The sequence below is a fragment of the Scyliorhinus canicula genome, chromosome 16, assembly GCF_902713615.1.
Source record: "Scyliorhinus canicula chromosome 16, sScyCan1.1, whole genome shotgun sequence".
In the NCBI taxonomy this organism is placed as follows: Eukaryota; Metazoa; Chordata; class Chondrichthyes; order Carcharhiniformes; family Scyliorhinidae; genus Scyliorhinus; species Scyliorhinus canicula.
In genome coordinates this window covers 58,531,593-58,558,669 of record NC_052161.1, presented here as the reverse complement: position 1 = coordinate 58,558,669, position 27,077 = coordinate 58,531,593, and the positions used below count along the sequence as shown (strand labels likewise).

General features: G+C 41.2%; 1 protein-coding gene across 6 annotated transcripts in view; it reads right to left on the bottom strand.

Moving 5' to 3' along the window:
• kif20bb (kinesin family member 20Bb) overlaps nt 1–27,077 on the bottom strand; it is a 129,965-nt gene that overhangs the window by 91,610 nt on the left and 11,278 nt on the right. For all 6 annotated transcript variants that reach the window (XM_038773241.1, XM_038773238.1, XM_038773243.1 and 3 more), the window contains exons 5-12: nt 22,205–22,340; nt 21,923–22,107; nt 20,172–20,223; nt 16,812–17,045; nt 14,012–14,123; nt 13,799–13,867; nt 7,453–7,599; nt 2,501–2,663 (exon numbers count right to left, since the gene is read on the bottom strand). In XM_038773241.1, coding sequence (XP_038629169.1) covers nt 2,501–2,663; nt 7,453–7,599; nt 13,799–13,867; nt 14,012–14,123; nt 16,812–17,045; nt 20,172–20,223; nt 21,923–22,107; nt 22,205–22,340 — 1,098 coding nt within the window. The remainder of the gene's footprint in view (nt 1–2,500; nt 2,664–7,452; nt 7,600–13,798; nt 13,868–14,011; nt 14,124–16,811; nt 17,046–20,171; nt 20,224–21,922; nt 22,108–22,204; nt 22,341–27,077) is intronic.

Genomic DNA, 27,077 nt, shown 5'->3' with positions numbered 1-27,077 from the left:
GAAATCGGTCGACTCCTGCGTGAACACATAATTTCATGTGCAATGTTGTACTTTACAGGAGAAGTCTTTGCTGATGATACTGACTCTGAGGATCAGTGCCTTGATGAGAGTTACAAAGACCATGCAACAATCAAAAGGTTTGGAGGATGAGCCAAAGCATGAGATGAGCTATCAGTATGAGCAAAGGATGAGCTATGTTGATGCTTTAGCGGGAATGATTAGGTGATCACAAGGATTGCCAGTCTGCGCCAGATACCGAAAAATGTGAACGCTCCGAGATGGCGCACAAAGAGATGGACAGCAAGACTGAGATAGCAGATACCTCAGAGGAAAACGATGTAGCTCCGAACACACACTAAGAACAGAAGACATAGTATCCGTTCTGGAGAAACTAGCTCCAGAAGCATATGGGGAACAATCGCAGCCCTATGAAAAAGTTCTGGTAGTGGACTACTTGATACTTGAGACCACTCCACTGAAGGAGAAGTGAGAGGAGCAAATGACGATATCCATATGCAGCTCCACAGCGAAGAATGATACATACATAATAGTACATGACAAGAATTAGCCGTATTCAGCTCCACGACGACAATTGGTACGGAGTCTGGATTCAGTTCAGCAGCATTGGACGATACTTATACCATCACATGATGAGGAAGAGTCACTACTCGGTCTCTCTGGAAAAGATGATGATTTGTGCATATTAATCTCGAGTAACGAGGAGCCATCACTGGGGGCTCAAGCACAAAATGAAGGGGCAACGCCCAATGCCGAGGATGCTAATCCAGCCCAGATACCAGAGCTTGAGGCAATCAGACACCAGTGCGATCTTACCACCTTAACCAGGCCCCTCTAAACGAAGAAATCGCTGCCTCGATCGCCTTCTCAAGGTCTTAGGAGAGCTCTCGACAACGGGTCCTGCAGTTCCACAGCTAAACGGTGAGCGGGCTGGCTCCAGACACTGCAAGCTCCTTTAGCCATTTTCTTCCCCCCTCCCCACCAAGGCACTCAAAGCCTCAACTTTAAACGGTTTCTTTTTTCTGTTGCCTAGCTTGGTACTGAGTGTGCATCCCCCTTATTGTGGGACACACAAACCATTGCCTTAAACAAAAATTTGGGCTCAGACTTCCATCACTAACCAAGTAAAAGGGTTTAAACCGTAATCTCTGGTGGAAACCCCCACATGTGCGATCACTTCGTTACAAGCCGCATCAGAAGTCCCTTAGTTTGCATTAACTTGCTTACTAATTGAAGGTGAAGGAATAATGTACAAACATTGAGGGCGCGATTCTCCACTCCCGGGAAAAATCGTGAAGGCCGTCGTGAACTCGGCTGAGTTTCACGACGGCCTCGGAGCCCACTCCTCTCACCGAATTCACCCCTACCCGGGGGGGCTAGGAGCGGCGCTCCGCTATTCTCGGCCGCCGGGTCTTTATGTTTGCGTCAAGGCGGCGCGCCGAGAATGACGCGACGGCGGTGCCTATGTGACGTCAGCCGCACATGCGCAGGTTGGCTGGCTCCAAACTGCGCATACGCGGCTGACATGACGACAGCTGACAGCTCGAACCCACGCATGCGCGGTGGCCGTCTTTCCCCTCAGCCGCCCCTCAAGATGTGGTAGCTTGATCTTGCGGGGCGGCGGAAGGGAAATAGTGCGTCCGATTGAGACGCCGGCCCGACGATCGGTGGGCACCGATCACGGGCCTGTCCCCTCCCGAGCACAGTCGTGGTGCTCATTCCCCACCAGGCCCTCTACAGGCTCCAAAGCGGGCATCTCACGGCGATTTCACGACGGCAGCGACCGGGTGTGGTTGCCGCTGTCGTGAAACGGTCGCGAATGGCAGGCCGCTCGGCCCATCCGGGTCGGAGAATCGCCGGTCGCCATGAAAAACGGCGACCGGCGATTCTTCCGAGCGGAGGGTGGGAGAATCGCAGGGCGGGGGGGGGGGCCGCCAGGGGGTCGTGAAAATAGTCGGGGGGCCCTCCCGCGATTCTCCCACCCGGCGTGGGGAGCGGAGAATCACGCCCTGAGAATCTGACTGTTGACCATGTGCATGAAAAACAGTCTCTGGCAAATTGCTTTCGATTCTCCATCTAGTGTTATTTCTTTTGTCCAATAATTCTTCCACCCAAGTAAGATTTGAGAGTTGGCCAGAATAATGGTTCAGCTTAGAGTTTCATTTCTCTCAAAACTCTTAGAAATACTGGTTAAATTCAAGTGATTTTCTGAGCTGCCACAGGGAAGGGATTTTGAGGAGGTTGACACAAGGAAGCAATCAAAACAAAGCTCAGACACAAATTGATCACAATTCATTTTTCTCATAGTTGAGCAACAAACAAAAGAAACAAAATTGGAAATATTTTTTTCCTGCGTTGTTGTTAAACTTTACATATCTGCAAATTTTCTGTCCTGATGGGTACCGGTCAGATGTTTAGTTGTGCAACTGAAGAGTTTATGGATTAGACAGCACAATTTTATCAATTCACAAATCTCACCTACCTTTTGTGCCACTGCAGAGAACTTCAATACATTCAGTGTCTCATCATACATAGAAGCACATTGGCTGATGTTAACAATTATACAAACTTTTCCCCTCCCGGAGAAAAATCCTTGGAAGTAGCGAGTAAGCTTACTTTCCCGAAATGGAACATGGCTGTGGGTCCTGAAAAACACAAGAAAAAGGTTTTACAGAAACTTGAATGAGTTTTTCTTTAACCTTTATTTAGTCAGGTAAGCCAATCGAGAACAAATTCACATTTACAATAATGACCTGGCCAAGAGGCCAACGCTGCAACAACAGAAAGTACACAATACAATTAATTTAAACATGAAAATAATAAAGTGCCAATTAGCAGTGAGAGAATCAACAGTTTAGCAAGTAAGAGCATCAGTCAACAGAGCCGTAACCATTCTGCGAGAAGCATCCACAGTAATAAAATTAGTTAGTTTTAGTCATTCCTCATTCCAGTCATTGACGGGCGCAAACTGAAATTAATCACGTTCAAAGACTGTGCTCACTCTTGGGAATGACTCACTTGATAAGGAGAAAGTAAAATGTAACAAACTTTTCAAATAGGCTGGTGTTTCCCAAGCAAGCTTGGTGTTTCCCTAGCAAGGTTTGATAAATTAACAAGCAGCAGTGGAAATGATGCCTTGTGCACAATGAAAGTTAACCAGGGAGTACAGGTCACAGTGATGGGTGTCAAAAGGAACACTAGTCACAAATCTAATTGTTTTGTATACATTATTTGCAGTAACCACTGTTATTAATTTTCTCTATTCTCTTTTGAGATCTCACTGACAAGAACCATCCCTCACTTTTAACAGTGGCAAAATTAAAAAATTAAGTGTTAGATTTCAGATTTGTGTAAACTTTGAATACTATTTTTTTCCCCTCGCAGTAAAAATTGCAAAAAAAAGTTTCAAAAGCATACAAGAGTTTTGAAGCTTTGAAATCTGATGCAGCTTCAAAACGGGTAATGCAAGAAAAACTTCACTTTAGGTCCACATAAACTGAAAATCAATCTGTTCAGAGGCGCAGCATTTAAAAACCCCTTCGGCCCCCCGCCGAGTCTACATTATTGCTTATGTTCCAAAGTGCAACACAAAATTTCAATTATATACACTGTGCTCAGTGCTAATTTTCTAAGCTTTGGTAACAGGCTTAAGAGCATTGAATGAGTGTGTGAGGTTTACAAATATTTTCTGGAAAAATTGTTTGCATTGGAGACAAATAAAGAATGTAGAAAAACACCGAGACCAGTTTTGATCTGTCCACTAACCCTTTGCTTCCCTATAAATAAATGCTAAACTAAAAGTGGTACATAGAGCCCACTTAACGAGAAACCGTGAGTAGGTTCTTCCCGGAGGTGGAGGACAAATGTGAGCGGTGCCAGAGGGGCCCGGCCAACCACGCCCACATGTTCTGGTCTTGCCCCAGACTTGTGGAGTACTGGACAGCCTTCTTCGAGGCTATGTCCAAAGTGGTGGGGGTGAGGGTGGAGCCATGCCCGATAGTGGCGGTCTTCGGGGTTTCAGACCAGCCAGATCTATTCCTGGGGAGGAGGGCGGACGCCCTTGCCTTTGCCTCCCTGATTGCCCGCCGTAGAATCCTGTTTGGCTGGCGGTCAGCAGCACCACCCAGAGCTGCTGACTGGCTGTCCGACCTCTCGGAATCTCTCCAAATGGAGAAAATCAAATTCGCCATCCGAGGGTCGGACGACGGCTTCCACAGAACGTGGGAGCCATTCATGCAACTGTTCCGGGACCTGTTTGTGGCCAACGTACATGAGGAAGAATAGTCGAGTGGCCAAGAACCAGGGGAAAATGGGCGGGAATCGGGGGAAGGTAGCCGGGGGGGAGGGGGCTACGGGCTCGGTATGGGGGTTTGATGGCAAGCCAAGGCCCAAAACCAAACTATAAATAAATGCCTATAAACATGTGCCTCGGCCATATTGGGGAATGTAAAATATGTATGCTGGCTAAAGGGGGCGGCCACAATTATTGTTATGAAGATGCTTACCTGTAAATATTCATGTAAAAAAATTTTGTGTTTTCCTTTTTTTCTCTCTCTCTCTAATAACTTGTAATTTGTCATATATAAAATATGAAAACTCAATAAAAAAACATTTATAAAAAAAAAATGCTAATTGGTCACATGTTCTATACTAATATTGCTAATAATGAATTGGAAGTTTTGATGTTTTGTAACAATAGACATGATATGTCATTTCAGTGATTAAATTAAGGTAACTGGATTTATGTTCACTGATCAAATCAAATTCCATTTGATGAACTTTCCTGGGGTTTTACAGATTGAATTTTGTAATTCCCTACTATGGAAGCTGGAAAGGTTTACCCTTGAATTCTATCCGGCTCCAAACTGAGAGATGAGTATACAGCAAGACAATCCGATATTCACAAATTTCTGAAGGTGGCAAAAAATTGAGGTGATTAACTGGGGATTGAATAAAACAAGAAAATCATGCTGAAGCTTTAGGTGTCAGGTTGAATAGAGTGCACAATTCAGAGAACCACGCTTCAGGAGAAAGCACAAGGGAAATTTTCTAGGGTGAATCCAGGAAGGAGGACAATTATGATGCCGTTGTTGAAGCTGGGATTATTCTCCCAAGAGAGGAGGTTAAAGGGAATCCAAAGTGAATATTATAAAGGGTCTTTATAGACTATATAGCGGCAAATTATTTTATCTAGCATGTGATTTAGAAGCAAGTGATTCAAAATAATTCTGTAAAAAACTAGAGGGAAAACTGAAGATAAATTTCTACAGAGGGTTATTACGGTGTGGACCACCACCAAAGGTTTAGAATCAGATTCGATACAAATTTTCAGCACAAATGCAATTGCCTTTTAATGTGCAGAACTCGGGGGAAAAATCTGGGGTATGAAACTAAATTTGACACTCGACAGGTTAGGCCAAATAATCGCCATCTACGTTAGCAAATTCTACATGGAAACCCACAACAACTACCAACTTTAGTTAGATTTACTTAGTAGTGGAACTGAGGGGTAAAGGAGATTAGATGCACTTGAAAAATTTCTTGGTCTTTGACAAAATTGAAACAGGAGGTAGGGGTTTGGCAGTACAGCACGGGAGATACTGCATGTCATCAGCATGAATGGGATGTGGAATCTCCAATCTAGTATAATTCTAGAGGGAAAAAGGAGTTTTAATCAAAAATATGATACACAAACCTAAAGTTGGGCATAAAATGGAGTTGAAATGTAAAGTTCCAACGGCTGGTTATTTTTTGCCACCAGCTAGGAGTGGCTCAGTTCTAGCACTCTCCAGCCAGATCGGTATAGATTCAAACCTTATGCACGAGATTCTCACCCTTAATCTAGACAAGAGCTTCAATGCAGTGTCATCAGCAGTGCTTTCTTTCAGATGTTAAATTGAGCCCCCATATGCCCTTTTAGCTAATATTAAAAGTCCCATGATATATTTAAATAGCAAGTGGTGCTGGGCAATATTTAGCCCTCAACGAACATCTCAAACAAATTATCTGGTCATGTATGATATGGCTGTCTGTGGCGGCCTTGCATCGTGCAAATTGGTTGTTGCATCTCCTATGTTATAACAGTAGATACACTTTAAAAGGTTTTTTGTTTCAGAACACCTTTCTGTTAATTGTGTGGGGTAATGAAGGACACACTACAGGAAAATGTTCCCAGGATCTTTGTCCGAAGAATGTGCTCCTACACTTTATGTTTAACATCAATATTTCATAGAATTTACAGTGCAGGAGGCCACTCGGCCCATTGAGTCTGCACCGGCTCTTGGAAAGAGCACCCTACCCAAGGTTAGCACCTCCAGCCTATCCCCATAACCCAGTAACCCCACCCAACACTAAGGGCAATTTTGGACACTAAGGGCAATTTATCATGGCCAATCCACCTAACCTGCACATCTTTGGACTGTGGGAGGAAACCGGAGCACCTGGAGGAAACCCACGCACACACGGGGAGGATGTGCAGACTCCGCACAGACAGTGACACAAGCCGGAATCGAACCTGGGACCCTGGAGCTGTGAAGCAATTGTGCTACCACAATGCTACCGTGCTGCATAGTCAACTGTTCGATCACAGAAGAGACTTGCATCGCAATGACAATTAGAGAACTAGTTTAAGAGCAAGCCGAGACCATCACAGTCCATTTTCCTGTGAAAGGAATTTTCAGATTTTAAAAGTCCACGTTCAAATAAAATGTTTGCATAAAAGTGGAATACAAATAAATTAGTTTCATATTATAATCCTTCTACAAGACGAAATGCAGATGTGTAAGGAATAATTCAGTACTATATCTGTGTTTGTATGAGCTTTTGGTTAGCAAAGAATTAAAGGCTAGTATGTGAAGGCCTGTTTGCATTGGTTACATGAAGTATAAAGGATCACACTATGATTAGGGATGGCATGTATTATGTATGTAACAAAAGTACAGACATAAATCAGAACGGTTAATTGGAAATTAGAAGTTAAACATTATGGGAAGAATGAGACTGGCATAGCAGGTTGGGGAAGATAAGATAATGGAACCAGTTTAGTATCCTAAATTTGACCACAAATGTTTTGTGGGTCTCTGCTAGTTGATTCAATTTCTTTACTGATCTCATCCATGAGAGCTGGGTTACAGGAAAAACGCATAAAGCAGGATGCCAGGTAAACTGATGAGTCCGCCTTAATTTAGCAACTTTAGTGAATAAATGATTCCAGCTCCATATTACATTACCAAAAATCTAAATGACTTCCGTAGGGCATTTATCTTTTTATATTAAAAAAGATACATTTACAATTTTAATCTATTTCAGTGAAAGAACATGAAAATCTTATATTGTAATTGTGAATGATACAAGAATTAGTTGTGGGGCAGGGGTAAAAAGAGGAGAAATAATGGGGGAGGGAGAGAGGGACAGGGAGAGAGAGGCTTCTCTTACTTTGAAATTTGGTTATGTCTCAATGCATTGATACATTTTCCAAGGATCAGCAAAGAAGTGTTGATGTTTCCAGCTTCTTTCAATCTTTCTCCAGCATTCTTGGTTTTTGTATTCCGCTCTGATCCCGCAAGATCACAAAGAGACATCCTGTAAATTAAGCAGCTGAATTCAGATAAATAAAAACAAAATGGAACCAGAATTAAATAATTTCCATTATACCTTTTAATAGGCTGGCCTAGCAGTTGAGGAGCTTCCATTCTACATCTGAATTTTAATTCAGATTACAATACGATATTGCACAGGTGGGCCACCAGTCAAGCACCAAGGTTAAAACAATAAAATGGTCTATAGCAGCTATACAAGGTACATCGAGAATACGATGGAGAGCCCTACCTGTAACGCCAATGTTCCGATGAAGCATTTTAATCTGCTCAACCAATTACACAGCCTTCATAGTAATATTTGCGATCAAGCCAAAGGGATTTGTTCTTTCCTTCCTAATTTTCTGTCTGTACTTGCTACATCTCTCCACTTCTGATGAGAAGTTATCTCGACCTACATATGAATATACGAATTAGGAGCAGGATTAGGCCATTTGGCCCTTCGAGTCTGCTCTGCTGTTTAATAAGATCATGACTGATCTGATTGTAATCTCAACTCTACATTCCCCACCTACGCTGATTGTTGATAAACCTATCTACCTACCTCTGTCTTAATAATATTCAAAGATTCTGCTTCCACCATGTTTTAGGGAAGATAGTTCCAGAGACTCGCAACCCTCAAAAAGAAAATAAATTCTCATTGGTCTTAAATGGACAACTCCTTATTTTTAAACACTGATACCTTGTTCTAAATTCTCCCACAAGTGGGAATGTTCTTTTCACATCCACTTTGTCAAGACCCCTCAAGTTCTTGCATTAATCAAATCAACTCTGACTCTTTAAACTCCAGTAAATAAAAGCCTGCTCTGGCTAACCTTTTTTCACAAGATTTCACACCCATTTCAGGTTTAAACCTTCGCTGAACTCCTTCCTGGTCATTTACATCCTTCCGTAAATAAGGAATTAGTATGTACAGTAATACAGGAGGGCAGAATTGTATGGAGAGTCTAGAGTCAACACGGAGTTAGCTCAGAGTTAAGGGATTCGTTTGTACATAAGTAAATTGTTACATTTTACTAATAAATGCTAGAAGTGTTACAAGCCTTTATCTCAGACAGACGGACTGAATAAACCCTTCCAAAAATAAATCATGCAGTTAAGATATTACACAAAATGGATCTTCTCCAGCGATCACGCATTAACTAAAATGATTGTTCACCAAGATCAGTGTTACTGGTTATGGGTTCTGTGGGTCCTTGCATTGCTCGATCTGCATCTGTAGCCACACACTGGGTAGGTGTTTCCCGGGTGGTGGGATCGCTGCAACCCCACGATTCTGAGGTCCTGTCTCCTTGATCTGTTCTCCAGGCCATCAATTTTTGCCTTCAAGATCTTGTTTCTCTCCCCAGCCTCTCCCCAAGATCTCAGCCTCCAGCAGGGCGATTTGCTTGCTGTGCCTCAACAAGGTTTCCTCCATTCCCTTCACTACCCTGCCCTTGCTTTTTCACAGCCTCTGAGATTTTCTCCACCATCTCCCGAATTGGACCAAGTGCCTCTTCAATCGGTTTTTTGGCGGTTTCTATCATCATCTGTCCTTATTTTTTGAAGTGTTTCCCAAAATTGCTTCTCAAACCCAGAGGCCAGTACCCCCGGCAACATATCCACCGTAATAGGAATGGCTGCCACCCTCCCGAGTTGCCTCCGCTACCTTCCTTCCTTGTGAGCCATGCGGACATCCCAAATCCGTCAAAGGGTTTCCACTCCTAACATGATTTCTCTTTCCACAAGCCTTCTTTGAAATCATTTCATCGACACGTTCACGGCTGGGTTTGTTCACCAAAATTCCCTGGGAACAGGGCAAAAGGGCCAGAAAAGTACCGAAGTGGGAGCTACCTAGTATGTGACTTTCGACACGCTGCCACCGAAAGTCAATCAAAATCACCTTTGATGGAGAATTGAAGGATTTCCTCAAACTCATCCTAATCTGATTGTATCTGGGTTTAAATAGAAGGAAGAGTTCTTTGAAATATTCTCTCCATCGAAGGCTGACGTTCGAAGAGGGTTCCTTCTCCATTCTACACTGGTTTGAAGCCTAGGGCATTAAGTCCATATACTGCCTTGGTGACATAGAAGCAGCCCCAGGTGTTGTGCTTGTGGGCGAGGAGTGACAGCTCCTTAGCTTTCAATCCATCATTGGTTCTTGATTTCCCTAGTTCTTTTGTCAATGAACTTTTGAGATTTTGGAGAAGATATCATTGGAAGCTCTTTAAGCCACTGAAAACTGTTTCATCATCTTCCCCGTTTCTGGTGCAGTTTGATGGACACAAGACGAGGGAATGAGCGGTGGCCTGTCCAGTCATTTGCACTGGTCATCGCTTTGGTGATGAGGACATCATTTTGGTCTTGGGATCAGACGATGACAAAGTCGATCATGTGCCAGTGCTTTGATCGTGATGCCTCCAGAACATCTTGAACTTGTCTTTTTAGCAGATCAGTGTGTTAGAGATGACAAGCTGGGGTTCCACGCGTTTGGTGAGCAGGAAACCTCCGTTGAAGTCACAATTCCCAACTCCTTCCTTTCAGATTATTCATTTCCAGGTTGGGAGCCCTTTCCAACCTTGGCGTTGAAGATCCTGAGGAAAATTATCTTATTTTCCTTGGAAATGTTGGCGAGTATAGTGTCCAGGATGGAGTAGAAGCCTTCTTTGGGCTCATCATTGGCATCAAGGGTTGGGGTATAGGCATTCATAATCGTTGCCTGCTGGTTCTTGGCAAGTAGATGGAGGATCATGATGTGCTCATTGATGCAGACAAGGAGCTCAGGTTGATGAGTTTGTTTTTGATGGCTAATCCACTTACATGTCTCCTCGGCCACTCCTCAGGTTTTCTTCCCTCAACCGCCCATGGTATGATGTTGAGGCAGATATGATCGTAGACAGGAGGCAGAGTTGTATGGAGAGACTAAAGTTTGGAGTCAACATGGAGTTAGCTCCTAGTTTGGGCTTTACTTTGTACATATGCAAATAGTTTTGTTACTAATAAACACTACTGTTCAACATTATAGGCTTTTAACTCTTGGTGAGGCGTACTGAATAAATCCTTAAAATAACAAATCGGGCACTTAAAAGATATTACACAATATGGGTATTTAGTTACTTATGAACATTTCCTCTGACATCTCTCAAAGTTGCACATTTTTCATATTATAAATGTGATGTTACTTTTTGAATGATTATATCTTCAGAAGTAATTTTTGCTTTATGCAAGTAAAATTTCACTGCTGAGTAACAACATAGCAAATTCTTCCAGGAGCCTAAAGAGACTGAAAGAACTAAAATACTGTAGTTTTGCATTCCTAATTGTGTTGTTCATTTGTAAATGGGTGTCCAAGTTTAAGAGTTAATTGGGAATTCTTAAAATGGCAGAAAAATTATGGCACAAAAAGAGGCTATTCAGCCTATCACGCCTGTGCCGACCAAGGGAAAAAGAAGGAACTAGCTGCATATTTTAATTCCACTTTCCAGGATCTGATTCATAGCCTTGCCTTGCTGGTTACAGCACTTCAGGTGCAAATCCAGTTACCTTTTAAATAAGCTGAGTATTTCAGCTTCAACCACCAATGTAGGCAATGAATTAGAGTCACTCATCATTCTCTGGGTTAAAAAGAATTTTTCCTTATGTCACCGCTAATCCTTCCTCAATCACCTTAAATATATGCACCCGTGAACTGACCATTCAGCTCGGGGAAAACAAAGTATTTCCTTTATACCGAATGTAGGCCTCTCACAATCTAGTTCATCCCATAGCATCCTCTGTTCCATGGAAAACAACCCAGCTCTGGTCTTTTCTCACAACTGCAATTTTCAACCTCACTTAATATTCTTGTAAATTTCCACACTTTCTCCAGGGCAATCATGTCCTTCCTGTAATGTGGTGACCAGAACTGTACACAAAACTCAAGCTGTGGCCTAACCAGCATTTTAAACATTCCATCCTTGTTTTTGTATTCTATACCTAGTCCAATAAAGGAAAACATTCCATGCGTTATCGACTTGCCATGCAACATAGAGGCTGTGGACATGGACTCGAAGGTCTTTCATTTCTGCTATGCCTCCCAATAGCCTCCTATTAATCGAGTATTCCTTTTTTTTTTTATTTGCCTTCCCTAAATGCATTACCTCACACTTTTCTGGATTTAACTCCACATGCCACTTTTTCTGCCACTCAATCAAACCACTGATATTCTGGAAATGACCGCTGGCCTCTTCACTATCCACTAAATGACCAATTTTGGTGTCATCTGCACATTTCCCAATCATGCCTCCCATAGTTGAGTCCAAATCTTTAATACACGCAGCAAAACAGCAAAAACCCCAACACTGACCCAGACGGAACACTACACCATTCCTCTCCTTAGTGAAAATAGAGATAAGAAACTAATTGAGAACCCTGCCCACATCTTTTGCATCAACACAAGCTACCATGCACATCTCTGAAAGACCATACCCTTTCCTTAGTTATTCTCTTGATCTTAATGTACTGGTAATACATCTTTGGATTTTCTTTGATTTTACCTGCCAATATTTTATCGTATCTTCTTATGCATTCCTAACTTCCTTTTTATTTCATTCTGTACCCCAAAGATTTTCGTGATTGTCATAAGCTTTTTCTTCTTGCACTGTATGCTTCTGAATCACCAGGATACTCTCGATTTAGCACAACCGTTCTCTCTTTGTAGGGACATGTCTACACTGTGCCTGTACAATCTCACTTTTGAGTGCCTTCCCCTGATTTGACACGGTTTTTCCTTCTTGTAGCTATATCCAGTCCACTTTCGGCAGCTTATCTCAGTTTTGGAATACTAGTTTCCTCCAATTTAGAACTTTTACTCGTGTTCTATCTTTGTCCTTGTAGTGACGCTAAATCCAACTGTATTATGGCCCTTATTTCCAAAATGCATTATTTCCAGTGGTTTAGCACTATTGTTTCACAGCGCCAGGGACCCGGGTTCGATTCCTGGCTTGGGTCACTGTCCGTGCGGAGTCTGTACGTTCTCCCCATGTTCGTAGGTTTCCACTGGGTGCTCCGGTTTCCTTCCATAAGTCCAGAAAGATATGCTTGTTAATGCTAATTGGACATTCTGAATTCACCCTCAGTGTACCCAAAAAGGCGCCAGAGTGTGGCAACGAGAGGACTTTTAACATTACAATGAAGTACTGTAATGTAAGCTTACTTGTGACACTAATTAAAAAAAAATTTTTAATGGTCCCCATTGCTACTTCGTCCACTTGACCGGCTTCATTTCCCAAGACTAAATCAAAAATGGCACGCTCTCTGGTTGGGTTTATTAAGTGTTGACTAAAAATGGTTCTTTTGAATGGAGTTCAAGAATGTTGTGCCCTTCACAGTTGAAATCCCAATTGATATTAGGGTAGTTGAAGTCTCCACGTATTACTGCTCTATTGTTTTTGCACTCAAGAAATTTCTCCACATATTTGTTCTTCTAACTCCCTTCCATTATTTGTGGGTCTATAATACTCATAGCAGTGCAGCTGCCCCCTTTTTAAATTTGATCTTAACCCATATGGCCTCAATTGATGCTTCCTTTCCTCTCTCCTCACAGTGGTCATTGATTTTTTTTTTAAAAAAACAATAATGCTATACACCACCATTTTAAAAAAAATTCCCCCACCTTCTACATTGCCCGAAAACTTACACCCAGAAATGTTGAGTTGCCATATCCATCTGTGCCCTCAGCTCATCAGATTTATTTGCTGTTGTCCTTGTATTTACATATATTCACCTTTTAACACTGCCAAATTCCTGTGGTGTATACTTTTTAAACATGTGCTTCTTTCTGAGTCACTCACTAATTTTCTATCTCCCATTCCCTGCTCTGAATTTACCTTCAGGTTCTCACCCTCGCACTGAGTTACTTACAACGGTCAGTTGAATTGATTGACACATGTAGCTGTTGTGACAAAGTGTAGGTTGGGACTGCTGACCAGAATGAAGATGCAGTATTAAGCCTGTGGTTGAAAGCTTTTTAAATCATTCAAATTAGTAGTTTGAATGATTAAACCATTTACCAGAAACATGACAAAGGATTGATATGAAGATGGCACACTGAACCTTGGAAGATAATGGTTAAAATAAAGTTTGCCTATTATAGCATCTAAAATACATTACAGCAAAGATTTTGACAAAAAACATTTTCTATTGGATTAATTTCACCTACTACTTACTCAGTGACTCTTGTAACATGAAGTCCACCATTCTTCACATGCAGAATTCTCACTGAAAAAGTACAATGGCTGTGGAACAATCATTTTGGAGAAATTATAAATTCAGTTATTGATTTAAAATCACATGAATTTACTCGGTGTTGCATTCTGAATTTAAGCAAATTGTTTATTTAGAACTGTCACAATGCAATATTTGCATCAATTAAAAATTACCTTCTACTTGAAAGATTGTTGATTTTTGTGGAAGCAATACTTTGCTGTTTTCTCCCTTGTTTTAATATTTTATATGCCTCTTCTGCACTGGAAACCTGAATCCACCTGAGATCTAAAAAAGACACAAACTTATGTTTATATAGTTCATATAGCATTATAAAACAAAATATGACAGGGAGCATAATAAGATATATTAGGGCTGATGACCAAAAGCGTGACCAATGAGGTAGGTTTTAAGAATTATCAAAGGAGGAAAATTAGTGGTTTAGAGATTAGATCCCAGGCAGCTGAAGGCATGGCCACCAGTAGCGGAGTGATTAAAATAAGGGATTCGCAAGACGCCAGAATTAGAGGAACAGATATCTCAAGAGTTGCAAAACGAGAGATTACAAGATAGGGAGAGGCAGCCCACAGAGGGATTTCAAACTAAGGATAAAAATGTTAACTGGGAAACAGTGTAGGTCAGTAAGCAAAGGTAGAAAATGAATGAACTCCTTTAGTATAAGACATAGTTCCCTATCTCGTTTGCAGAGGGTAGAATGAAAATGAAATGAAAATCACTTGTCACAAGTAGGCTTCAATGAAGTTACTGTGGAAAGCCCCTAGTCGCCACATTCCGGCAACTATTCGAGGAGGCTGGTACGGGAATTGAACCGTGCTGCTGGCCTGCCTTGGTCTGCTTTCAAAGCCAGCGATTTAGCCCTGTGCTAAACAGCCCCATAGCCCCTAGTCGCCACATTCCGGCGCCTGTTTGGGGAGGCTGGAATGCGAGGGATCAACCAGAACTACATGAGAATTGTAATGTCTAGAGGTAATAAAGACTTGGAGGGCTTCTGCCATTGAACAGCGGAGCTAGGATAGAGGCAGGCAATTTACAGGGATGAAGTGTCTGCATGCATACATGGTTGAAAGCTCACCTCAGGGTCAAATATGACACGGAGGGTGCAAGTGATCGATTTCAACCTCAGACCATCGCCAAAGAGAAGGATGGAATTTGTGGCAAAGGAGAATTGCAATGGGGACCAAAGATAATGATTTCAGTTTTCCAAATATTTAATTGAAGACAATTTTAGCTCAGCCAGTTCTTGATGTGAGATAAACAATCTGACAATTGTTATAATCCCCATAAAGACCAATAATTTTAAACAAGAGATTTGAATTCCCAGTAACTGACTGCACGAGATTAGTCAAAACGATCATTTTAATACTTTTACTGCAACAAACAAACTAAATGTAACATTGACTAACCAATCAAGTCTAACTATAAAAAAAGATATCCCCTTCCCCTTTAACATGGCCAAAGAACTCTGCATTCCATTCATACTTTAATGCCCATGCTCTGTAGAACACAGTTTTTGCAAGAACCAGTCAATATCACTCCCATCTTTTTCCAACAGGTCACCTTATCCTGTTTCACCATATAACAAGGTCAATTGGCCATTAAAAGGCGCCTCAGTTTTCAGAGTTTGCAAACATATGACCAGCAGCAAAACAAGACTCACTCCATTGATTATTCATCACCACCCCCAGCCACAAAGATATATATCCTCTGGTCTTCTTTGATTGCCACAGGATGCTTCAAACAGAAACCATCTTTTCGTCCACATTCTTCCTGACAGTACAGAAAGGCAGCATGCCTTTCTCTGCTGATTACACTAAACGGTTGTCCTTTGTCTCCCCCAGCCCTTTTACTCTCAAATCTCGGAGCTAGACATTCTACCCATAGTCAGCCCTAGCTGCTCTTTCCTTTGTTCCAGGTGTAAGCAATTTGCATGTTGCTTACAGAACCTCTCGACTTGGATCCCCCGTCCTCCTAATCTCCATCTGAACCAAGTCACCAAGGGTTACTGCCGGACGGAACTCCTGGGAGGTGACATTATGGCAATTCACTGGCTACAGTTATGCAGGGCTGGATTTTGTGGTGAGAGGGGAAAATTCCCTGACCAACCTAATGCGCAGTGATAACATGACCCAGACAACCTAAACAAGGGAGGATCAGACTTCTGCCACTCCAAGTGGGGCAGGTATTGCCCCAATGTGCAGAGCACCAACCCTCACCATCTCCTTGACCCCTTTCCATTCCAACTCCTTTCCACCTCTTCACCACCCCTCTGCCACTGCACAACTTATTATGGCAAGGGGCATATTAAGGACCTGAAATGGGCAATGGCCTAATAGCAGCAGGCTGGCACCCTGCATATTATGAGGATGGGTCTTGGGGGGAGTGGTTTAGGGGTGTTAGCTAGCTGATATCTCTCGAGCCCTGCTGTTGAAAACACGGAGCAGGCAACAGCAAAATAAGAACAAAACCAGTCAAATTCAGTCCACCCAGTTGAATGATGTTGGTTAACGTGATCAGCTGTGCAAAAGGCTTCAGACAAGTCAAGAAGGAACCACTCACTTTTTCAAAGACATATCATTTGTGACTTTGATAATAGCCATTTCAGTACTGTGGTAAGCACAGAATTGAGGGGGATTCAAACACGGTGTCCAACCAGTAGCAATATTGTCTAACATAAGGGCCATGAGGGAAGTTGGGTGGTCAATGGTTTGGTGAGGATAGGATTGAGAGAGAAGCTGGATCTCATAAACAAGGTGAGCTCATAGAGGGCATGAGATGAGAGTTGAGAAACTAGAGAACAAAACAAGTTAAGTGCTAAGGCAGCAAGGGAGAGTAAGGAAATTTATTTTTGAAGACACTATAGAACAACTCATTACTAGTCATAGCTCAAAAATAAATGTTACAAGCAAATGCCACCCATTCAGTTCTAATTTTTTAAGAAAGTAGTCGTTTAATTACCTTTCACATAAGTGTTGCCTTTTGCATCTTGCGCAAACCGAAGTGCCTTTCTTTTCTGACATTTATATGATGCAAGATCAAGTAAATCATAAAGAGCTTCATTGTATATTTCACAAAATGAAACCCAAACAGAAAATCTGATCCTATCTGCTCCAGTCACAGCAACTCGTTCAGCATGCTTCAATTCTTCAGAAAAGTCTCCTAGACTACCAAATGACTTCAATGAACTTCCTCCTTGAAGACAAAACAAAAATATTTTATTGGTTTATTCAGGATTGAACATTTTAAGAAACCATAGTATCAAACTGTAAACAAAATCCTTTAATTCATCTGGTGGACTGCATAGTCGGGAATTAAATATTAGTCTTGGATTTGTAGATGTATTTTAAATTAACTAATAGAGGCTACTAGGATTATGCTTTTGATATTTGACATTAATATTTCTCCCTAACTTTAGAAACTTGGACAAATGTAATCCTTTCTATGAATTACAATGGCAGATTAAGTATTTTGATATTCCCCTTAAAAATAGCTTAATTGCATCCTTGGTGTTACTTTAAATTGAATGATTTGGACGAGGGAAATGAATGCACTAATGCCAAATCTACAGAGGACACAATAATAAGTGGGAGGTCAAGTGAGGATGGCACAAAATCTACAGAGAGATATAGAGACGTTAAGCAAACAGCTAAAAACTTGGCAGATGGAATATAAATGTAGGTAAATGTGGTGTTATGCACTTTGGTAGGAAGAATAAATGAGCTGAATATCATTTAAATGGAGAAAGGCTGCAGAAAGCTGTAGCAGAGGAGAATCTGGGGGTCCTCATGCTTAAATCACAAAATGCTAGCATGCAAGTTCAGCAGGCAGCAGAGAAAGCAAATGGAATGTTGACTTTTATTTCAAAGGGAATGGAGTATAAAAATAGGGAAGTCCTGCTAAAACTATATAGGGCACAAGTTAGACCACACCTGGAACACTGAACAGTTTTGGTCCCCTTTTATCTCAGGAAAGATATTTGAGACAGCCGGGAGAAGATTCATTAGGTTGATCCTCGGTATCGTCATGAATCTACCTACAGACAGCATAGACAGTATTAAAAGGGCCTCAATTGGTATGTGTCTCTCCGGTAATGAGTTTAGAACGGCAGTGTAGATAAAAATCAAGTATGAATAGTTTCTAGAGGAGAAACAGATTATCGACGGTTAGGAAGGTCTCCAAGATATACATATGTTAATGTATACTTACAGAAGTTGAGAAGCCAGCAGAATACACAGAAGGCATAATCAAAGAACAACAAGAAGGAATAAAAGAACAACGTTACAATTGGCGAGTCCCTGTGAAGGAAGTAGGCAGTTCCATCTAGCAGTCTCAGAAAGTGGACAGGCCTGTTTACAGCGATGTAGCCTGAAGGCCAAGTTTACAAAACAAGCTTCTTCGAGCCAAGGCAGTACAGAAAGCCTTTGTAACAGCAGTTTTTAAATATCTTTGCTGGACCAGGAAAAAGACCGTTCCCAGATTTGAGGATCATCCCTGTATTGTATGGTAACTATAGCTGGTGATTCAATTTGGATGTTGTTTGCGGAATAGGGGGAAGTCTTATAGAGTTTGGGTAACGTAGATATATTGTGTAACCCAGGGGTACATTCTATATAAACTGGGTGTGTTTAGTAATTCATACATCCTGGGTAGTCATCCTGTTTGTGTGCATTTGTTTTTCTTTAATAAATAGTCTTTAACAATTGTTACATGTCAACTAGGCTATTTATTCTCGCTGGGGTTTTACACCAAAACAAAATAAAACCATGAATCCCCACGAACTGGCGTTCCAAGTTGGGATACCCTCGCAGATAACATGCATGTTTCATGACAGTATGGAGGGATTCTATGAGGTTAAGTAGATCGGGCCTGTATTCATTGAAGTTTAAAAGAATGAGAGGCGATTTTATTAAGACTTATAAGATTCTTCCTAAATTAAATATAAACATCTGCTGATAATTTGAACAAAGTCAAGAGGACAGGAATTGCCAGTTCGAGCAATCAATTAGATCATAGAGGATATGTACGTCAAATCCATTTACTTGCTTTCGATCCATATGACAGGATGCCCTTGCCGAACAAATAATTTCTCTGGTTGTGAAAATTTCTCTTGACCCAATACCCATAGCTTTTTGGCAGACTAAATTCCAGATTTCCATTATACTTTATGTAACAATAAAATAAAGCTTCCTTATTTCAATAGCCTACCTCTAATCTTATGATATTCCCCAGTGCATGATTCCCACCAGATTGAAGGCATCACTTACTCCAAGTATTTTAATTCTCTCCAAATAAAGTTTCCATTTGCCTTCAGTTATCTTTTGTACTTGTAGATTAGTTTTGAAACTGTTGGGCCGCTGAATACACAAGTCTCTACTATCCTCCCAATCCCTCTCAGTTGCTGGTAAACAAATACCCTAATTTTGCTCTTGTTGGATTATTCCCTCATTTCTGCATGTTGAATTCCATGTGCTATTATTTTGCCCACTTATTTGTTTATGTCCCTTTGGAACATCTTGCTTCTATTCACACAGGTTACTTGTAACTTGGTATTATCTGTGAACAACGTACGCAGTCAGCTTATTAATGTTATTTCAAAATTCTATTAACGTACAATTCAATGATATCCACTTATAGTGGAATTAAAATTCTTTAACAGAGTTAACAGGAACAGAGTTAACTCTTGGGTTGATGATCCTTCATTTCTGTTTTTATTTCATACTTCCAGCATTTGGAATATGCTTCTGTATTCTAATCCTTACTTTGTATGTGGTGTTTTTTGTTCAATTGAAAATGCAATTCATATTTAGAAAAAGTAATAGTCATTTGAATTCCAACAGTACAGGACTACATTAACTTATGATTGAAAAATATTACAACCGAGAGACATAATCAGCATACTACACCAGTGCTGAAAGTTGCTCCCTTGTATTTAGAAGCCTTTGAAGACAACTTTTTTTAAAATTTAGAGTACCCAATTAATTTTTTCCAATTAACGGGCAATTTAGCATGGCGAATCCACCTACCCATCTTTGGGTTGTGGGAGCGAAATCCACGCAAACAGGGAGAATGTGCAAACTCCACATGGACAGTGACCCAGAGCCGTGATCAAACCTGGGACCTCGGCGCCGTGAGGCCGCGGTGCTAACCCACTGCGCCACCGTGCTGCCCCTTTGAAGACAACTTACTGAAGGTGTAGAATAATTTCATCAACCAGACCATGTTGATTCACAATTGAAGTTTACAATCTAGAATGATGCCCCGATGTACCAATGAAACAATTAATTAATTGTATCTGTTAGGCTCACTTGTTCAACCTACCTTCTGAAGCATCTAGCGAACTATGCCGACAGCTCTCGCTGTACTGATCACTCTATGGGTGGGAAAATGCAGTATAAAAAAATGTAAAGCGTTAGAGTTACAACATTATTTCTGCTTAAATCCAAAAACAATCCTTTACCCTGACCATGGTTATATAGTAAGAAGTCTTACAACACCAGGTTAAAGTCCAACAGGTTTGTTTCAAACACGAGCTTTCGGAGCACGGCTCCTTCTTCAGGTGAATGGAAAGGCTTGTTCCAGAAATGTTTATATAGACACATCATGGTTATATAGGGCTACTTAGAAAGGACACAGCATTTAGTAGCAGACTTGGGCCAAATATGCTCCCTCATAGTCCCACAACCTACAGTAATGATAACTAAGATAACTCTCTTGTCTAGTTTCAATTTTGGTTGCTCAATTTTGTTGCATGCTGCCTTTGTTAAAAAGACTTAATTATAACAATGGATACTGACACCATCAGTCAGTCAATCAACTGGAAGGAAGCCCGAGAGAGCACATGGTGCCCAAAGGCACCACTTGAGGCCTTCCACGCCTGTTCGGCCCCGCAGAGCCTAGGGAGCTTTATTGGTCCCCAAGTTTCATTTGTTCTTTTTAAAAGGCAGTATCCCTGTAAGGGGCTGCCTCTTTGAATTTGTCCCTCAGTTTATTTAATTTAGTTATTTGGTTTCCATCAAAATAGTTGGAGGGAAGACTGCACTCACAGCAAACAAAGTGGAATTACTCAGTAAACTGAGTCTATGTGAACAACAGAGGCCCTGACATTTAAAGGGAACCCTCTGAAGCAAAAAGCTCCCAACTCCCTCCCAATGTCAGGTTTTCACTCAGCCCTGTGAAACTTGGCGGGCAACAGAGTCTGGGTTAAATATGTTAAATGACCCACCTCCTCAAGACAGGATACTTAGACACCTTGCTAAACAACCAACATTTTGCATCTGCAATGGTACCAAATTTTTGTTTGCAGGTCGAACTCCACACATTGTGGGGGTTTAATCATCAAAGCTAGTTTCCAGATAAATAATTTATTTCTCCAGAAGAATGAAGTAAATTAGTTGCAGAACACAAATAACTTCTGCGAAAATCATTCCCCTCATTTATAGTGCCGTTTCAAGATACGACTGTTCGGAAATTACTAAATCATGTCAATTCTAGCTGGGACTTGTGGATTTTGCCAATTCTCAGCACCGGAGTAGGGCAAGGAGGCAGGTCCCTAGTCCATCCCAGTTGGAGTGGGGAGTGAACCCCATGCTGTTGGCACCAATCTAACCCACACTGGTCATCCAGCCAACTAGTCCCCCTAGGAGACAGTTGCTGAGGCAACATGCACGGTTAACATGCAAATTCAATCAGGGCTTTCAGAAGAGACTTGAATAATTATCGCAAAATGAAAAAAAAATTGCAGGGCTACAGGGAAAAAGGCAGAAGGGTCACATGGCTACAGGGAAAAAGGCAGAAGGGTGGCTTTGGTGCATTGCTCCTGCACAACAGCTAGGGCGGACATGGGTCAAGTGGCCCACTATGTAATGTAATTATTCTATGATTCCACATACAGTGTTAGGATTTGCATTAAGAAGGTTTCCCACAATTATCTTTAAAAAGCTGTTTGAGCATTTGCCTCTTGTCGTTAAATGTTGAAACTAATAATTATTTCAGCTCAATTACAACAATATTTACTCATACATATTTTAAGCATAAAAATAACAGATTCAATGGCAAATTCACTTGATTACCTCTTTAAACAGATGAAGTACTGATTTTTTAATGGCCTCCTCTTCTTTCACTTGCATTTCTGTTAACCTACTAAAGTCTGTGCATCTCTGTGGCTTAATATTCATGTTTTTATAAATCCTTCCTTCAATACTCTTAAATAGGACACTCAGTGAACGCGGCAAGATACCCATATCATTGTCTGGCCCTACAATAAAGCAGAATATTTAAGGTGCATCAACTTTTAAACGAAAGAACATTTAAGTATTTTTCTTCAAAATTACATTGAACAAAAAAAAACAAACCTTGAAATGTGTACGTCTTTCCTGCATTGGTGACACCATAAGTAAAAACCAAACAGTTCTGTCCATTCAAAACATCCTCAATAAGTGGTTTTACTGCCCCAAATACTTCAACTTGTTTGGTTTCTGGCCCATAAACCTAAAGAGTTGAAATAATGGATTTAAAAAAGAAACAGGCTCATTTAACATATTGATATAAACATGCACGAGAAAGAGATCTCCACTTCGGCCAGTACCCTCCTAAATCACACCAAGCATCATCTGGCAGAGAAACAGCTAGTATCAAAATTGTAACGCTGTCAAAGTAGGACAGCAAAGGTTCGGCCTATGAGGGAGGCTTCTGGGAAGAAATAAGAGCTTAGGGCACGAAGAGCAGAAGACATGGCTACAATAATGGTTCAAAAGAAGTAGGGTATACACATGGATAGAATCGGACGGTGGTACATTTCCAATGGTGGCAGGGCTGGAGGAGGTAATGGAAATGACAAGCCAGGGAGAGATTTGGATGCAACAGTAGGAAAGCATTTAAGGCACGGGAAAGTTAGAAGCCACTTTAGGTCAGCGAGCCCAGAGATGCTTAAGTGAACAGAAATTGGAATTACGGTAGAGGCAGTAGAATTTTGGCTTAGAAGATTGGACACCGTCCAGCCAGGAGAGCATTGTAATAATCAGTTCTAGAGGCAAAAAAACCAAATAAAAAGGATGAGTGATTGAGCAACTGAGGAAGACAAAATGGGCAATTTCATGGGGGTACAAATAGGTGATTAAAGAGGATTGGATGGTGACAGCACAGCTCAGGGGTACAAGTTGATAACAGAATGGAATTAGATCAGTTCTTCAGGCCATTTACGTATCCGTGAGGCCTATCTTTCTCAACCTTAAGAGAGTGATCATCCAAGAAGCACGTCCGATCTGGAATTTGTAGTGATATCATGATAGTGTTGTAATTCACTGACTGGCTACTAGGAGTCTCATCACTATATCGGTGAATGTTAGAGTCAGATGACCCCTCAGATTGATTAAAGGAAGCTGAAGAGAGGTTGATTGTGCATGATCGTGATCAGGGCAGCACAGTAGCACAAGTGGCAAGTAGCACTGTGATGTCACAGCGCCAGGGTCCCAGGTTCGATTCCCCGCCAGGTCACTGTGCGGAGTTTGCACGTTCTCCCCAGTGTCTGTGTGGGTTTCCTCCGGATGCTCTGGTTTCCTCCCACAGTCCAAAGACGTGCAGGTTAGGTGGATTGGTAAGCTAAATTTCCCTTAGTGTCCAAAAAAGGTTAGGAGGGGTTATTGGGTTACGGGGATGGGTTCAAGTGAGGGCTGAAGTGGGTCGGTGCAGACTCGATATGCCGAATGGCCTCCTTCTGCACTGTATGTTCTATGTGTCCCATTATTCATCTGTAGTTATGTATGTATATAGTTTACCCGTAGTTAATGTTAATAAATTGTTTATAGCTTCAGCTACAAGTGTTCTTGCAATATAATTCAGGCCACCCGACAAGAACATTACAGAATTAATTAAACGTGGGGCTGGGTTATAATAATAATAATCTTAATCGTCACAAGTAGGCTTACATTGCAATGAAGTTACTGTGAAAAGCCCCTAGTCGCCAGGTTCAGTGTTCGGGTACACAGAGATAGAATTCAGAATGTCCAATTCACCCAACAGCACGTCTTTTAGGACTAGTGGGAGGAAACCAGAGCACCCGGAGGAAACCCGTGTAGACACGGGGAGAACGCGCAGGCTGCGCACAGACAGTGACCCAGCCGGGAATCGAACCTAGGACGCTGGCGCTGTGAAGCCACATTCCGAACCACTGTGCTCCAGTGTTGCCCACTCCACTTCAATTAGTATTAGAAAGTAATGGGTACAGGCAGAGCTATTAAGCATAGGGGCAGACACTGAAGGGAGGTGGGTCATTAATACAGAGATTTGCAATCAAAAGATGGGAATTTTTAAATTGACATGCTGAATCAATGGGTCAATGCACTGGAATATGGTGAAAGGTCAGTGCGTGCACAAAGAATTGGTCTATTGTCTTTCAGAATAGGTTAAAGTTTTTGGAATATTGTTATGGAAAGCCCAGCTAAAAAAGGGACAGGTAAAATCATGCTTCAAAGTAATGAGGCATGAGTTAGGGTTTCGGCAAAAGTGAACAGAATTGTGGACGTGGAACAAAATTGTTTTGATTAAGCGGAAGTGGGGAAGGAAACTAGGAATGTTGACAGACTCGAGGTGAAAGACATTGATTTTAGCTATGATATCAATATCCAGTTGAAGAAATGTTGCCTCATCCATACAAGCATATTACTTCCAAGTTATTTTTGTCCACTTCAACTTCTTTCAAAATATTATTTTCCAATACAGCTACGTGTAGTTTTAGGAAACCGTAAGCACGGAGAACTCTTATGATCACCTGCCTGCAAGCAAAGCAACACACCATTTTTCAGTTAGACACAAGATTATTCTAATGTCCAAGAGCTTCATCTTCAAGAATTATTTTATGTTCACGGACACTTTTGGTGCCTGGGGAAAGGTTAAGAAGGTCAATTATTCATCAAATGTGGATGCGCAGTGCGGCTAATGGCGATAGAGAAGGGCTGTGTCATCAGATCCGAAATTGGGGATTAGAAAGGGATTCGCAGACAGGAAACTCAACCAATCCTCACATCAAATTCTGGCAGCACCATTTGGGTTATCAGGACCTGGAGATTATCGACCTTTCTGTAATGCATCAAATTCCCTTTTGGAAATTACAGTCCAATGAGATTCAAGCACCATTTCTCAAAAGTGCATTCCAAATCACAACAACTCACTGTGTTTTGCAACAGATAATTGTGCTTATGGTGTGTCTGGAGTTTCACAGAGTATTCAAAATGGTGTCAACGACGTGGTTATTACACAAAATTAAATCTTTATCAATGATTTTGGTGAGGATACCGAGTGTAATATATTCGAGTTTGGGGGCAATTAGAACAAGTGTACATTTCTATAAAGCCCCTCACTCCCACTGGACCTCCTAAAGTATTTTAAAGCCAATGGAGTACTTTTGAATCATATTCACTGTCGTAATGTAGGAAGCTGTAAGTGCGCATGTGTAATCACATTTAGTTTGAAAATTGTTATTTCCATAGTGTATTCACTGTCATTAGCAACAAGGTTAAGGAAGCCCTTTTATACCTCTAACATGTGGCTCCCTGCTGCTATTTCACCTTCTGTACCTTTTCTATATTAACTACGTATTGATTTGATAGCAAAAAACAATAATTAAGTTCATGATTATTCAGTAGTGATCATTGAGAGTGAATTGGTGTATTGGGTAATTACATTTTAAAGACTAGATTTTTCTTTCAAAAAATAACACCATTAACCAAAATGTTTCCAGAAACTGCAGAGCTATCAGAATTTGTTTGAAAAAATAAATTACTTTATAATTTTGAGAAGTTACAGGGCATCATATTCTGCCAAGTCTATGTGGGCTAGGCAGTGGTGTAATGGTATTGTTACTGGGCTAGTAATCCTGAGACCCAGGTTAATGCTCTGGAGATCTCAGATTGAATCTGGCTTTGACAGACATTGAGATTGAATAAAAGTCTCAAATTTTTTTTTAAAATCATCAAATGTGGCCTTGAAAAAAATGTTCATTCATGTTGTAATTGCACCCTTTCCTGATGAAACAAACTCATATTTTGGCATGGGGAGGGAGATTCTCAAGGTAATGCAGCACAATACTTCTCATTTAATTCCAGCTCTGTAATCTTAAAGTCTGTCCACCACAGCATCCAACTAATCCTTCAATTGTTCCTTTTTCCATCAAATCCCTACAGTGCAGAAGGTGGCCATTTGGCCCATCGAGTCTTACCGACCCTCCAAAAGAGCACTCTACCTAAGCCCACTCCCCCATCTTATCCCCGCACTTTGATCATGGCTAATCCACCTAACCATTATCTAGAAATTTATTCTCTACGTGGATTCCTGGTAGACGAATTTTGTCCAACATTAAATTAGCCTTTTATAAATTTCAGTCCATTCCCCTTTTTCTAACAGTATTTATTCAATTTTAGCTATTACACACAATTTACTTTACACGCATCTTTCAAGGATGAGCTTCATAATATTGTGTTCTCATCACTGACTTTGAAAATTGAAATCAATCCTGTGGATTATCTCCGCATGGTTTCCAAATCTCTGGGCATGATCTAATAGACCAGTGTTTTTCAAACTTTTTTTCCGGGGACCTATTTTTATCAACCGGCTAACCTTCGGGACCCAACCCGGCCAACCTTCGCGGCCCACCATTTTCTCTTACCATGTTTGGTTTTGGGTCCCTTTGGCTCCTCCCTCCCCCCAAACTTGGAAGAAAAAAAAGGCTGCGACCATATAAAAAAAAATTCGGCCGCAGTGCGCACGCGTGCCCGATCATCGGTGTGCATGCGCAGTGTGGCCGGATTTTTAAAAATCTGTTCCTAGCCATTTTGAAGGCCACTTGCAGACGGCAATATGAAAAGCCGGCTGCTGCGCACGATGTCGACACCCACCCACAGGTCATGCCCCGGGTTTGACAATGCCTGTGATAGACCACAAGTATTATAGCAGGATTTCCTTCAATTTGTACTCTACTACTACAGCATTCCACTTTCTCTGTTGCAGCGCAATGTAAAACAAATCCCTGGATCTTCCAAAGCTGTCATTGCAATTTCAGCATGGAGCTAACCATCCTTTGTCCTGGTTTGTTAAATTAATCTGATATTCAAATGAAAGTATATGAATTAACTTTGTAATGTTCAAATATACTTCATCGATTGATTTCCCCTTCTAGTTAGTATGGTGTTTCCCAAGGAAAATAAACATCAAGCAACTTTTGCTATCCAAAGT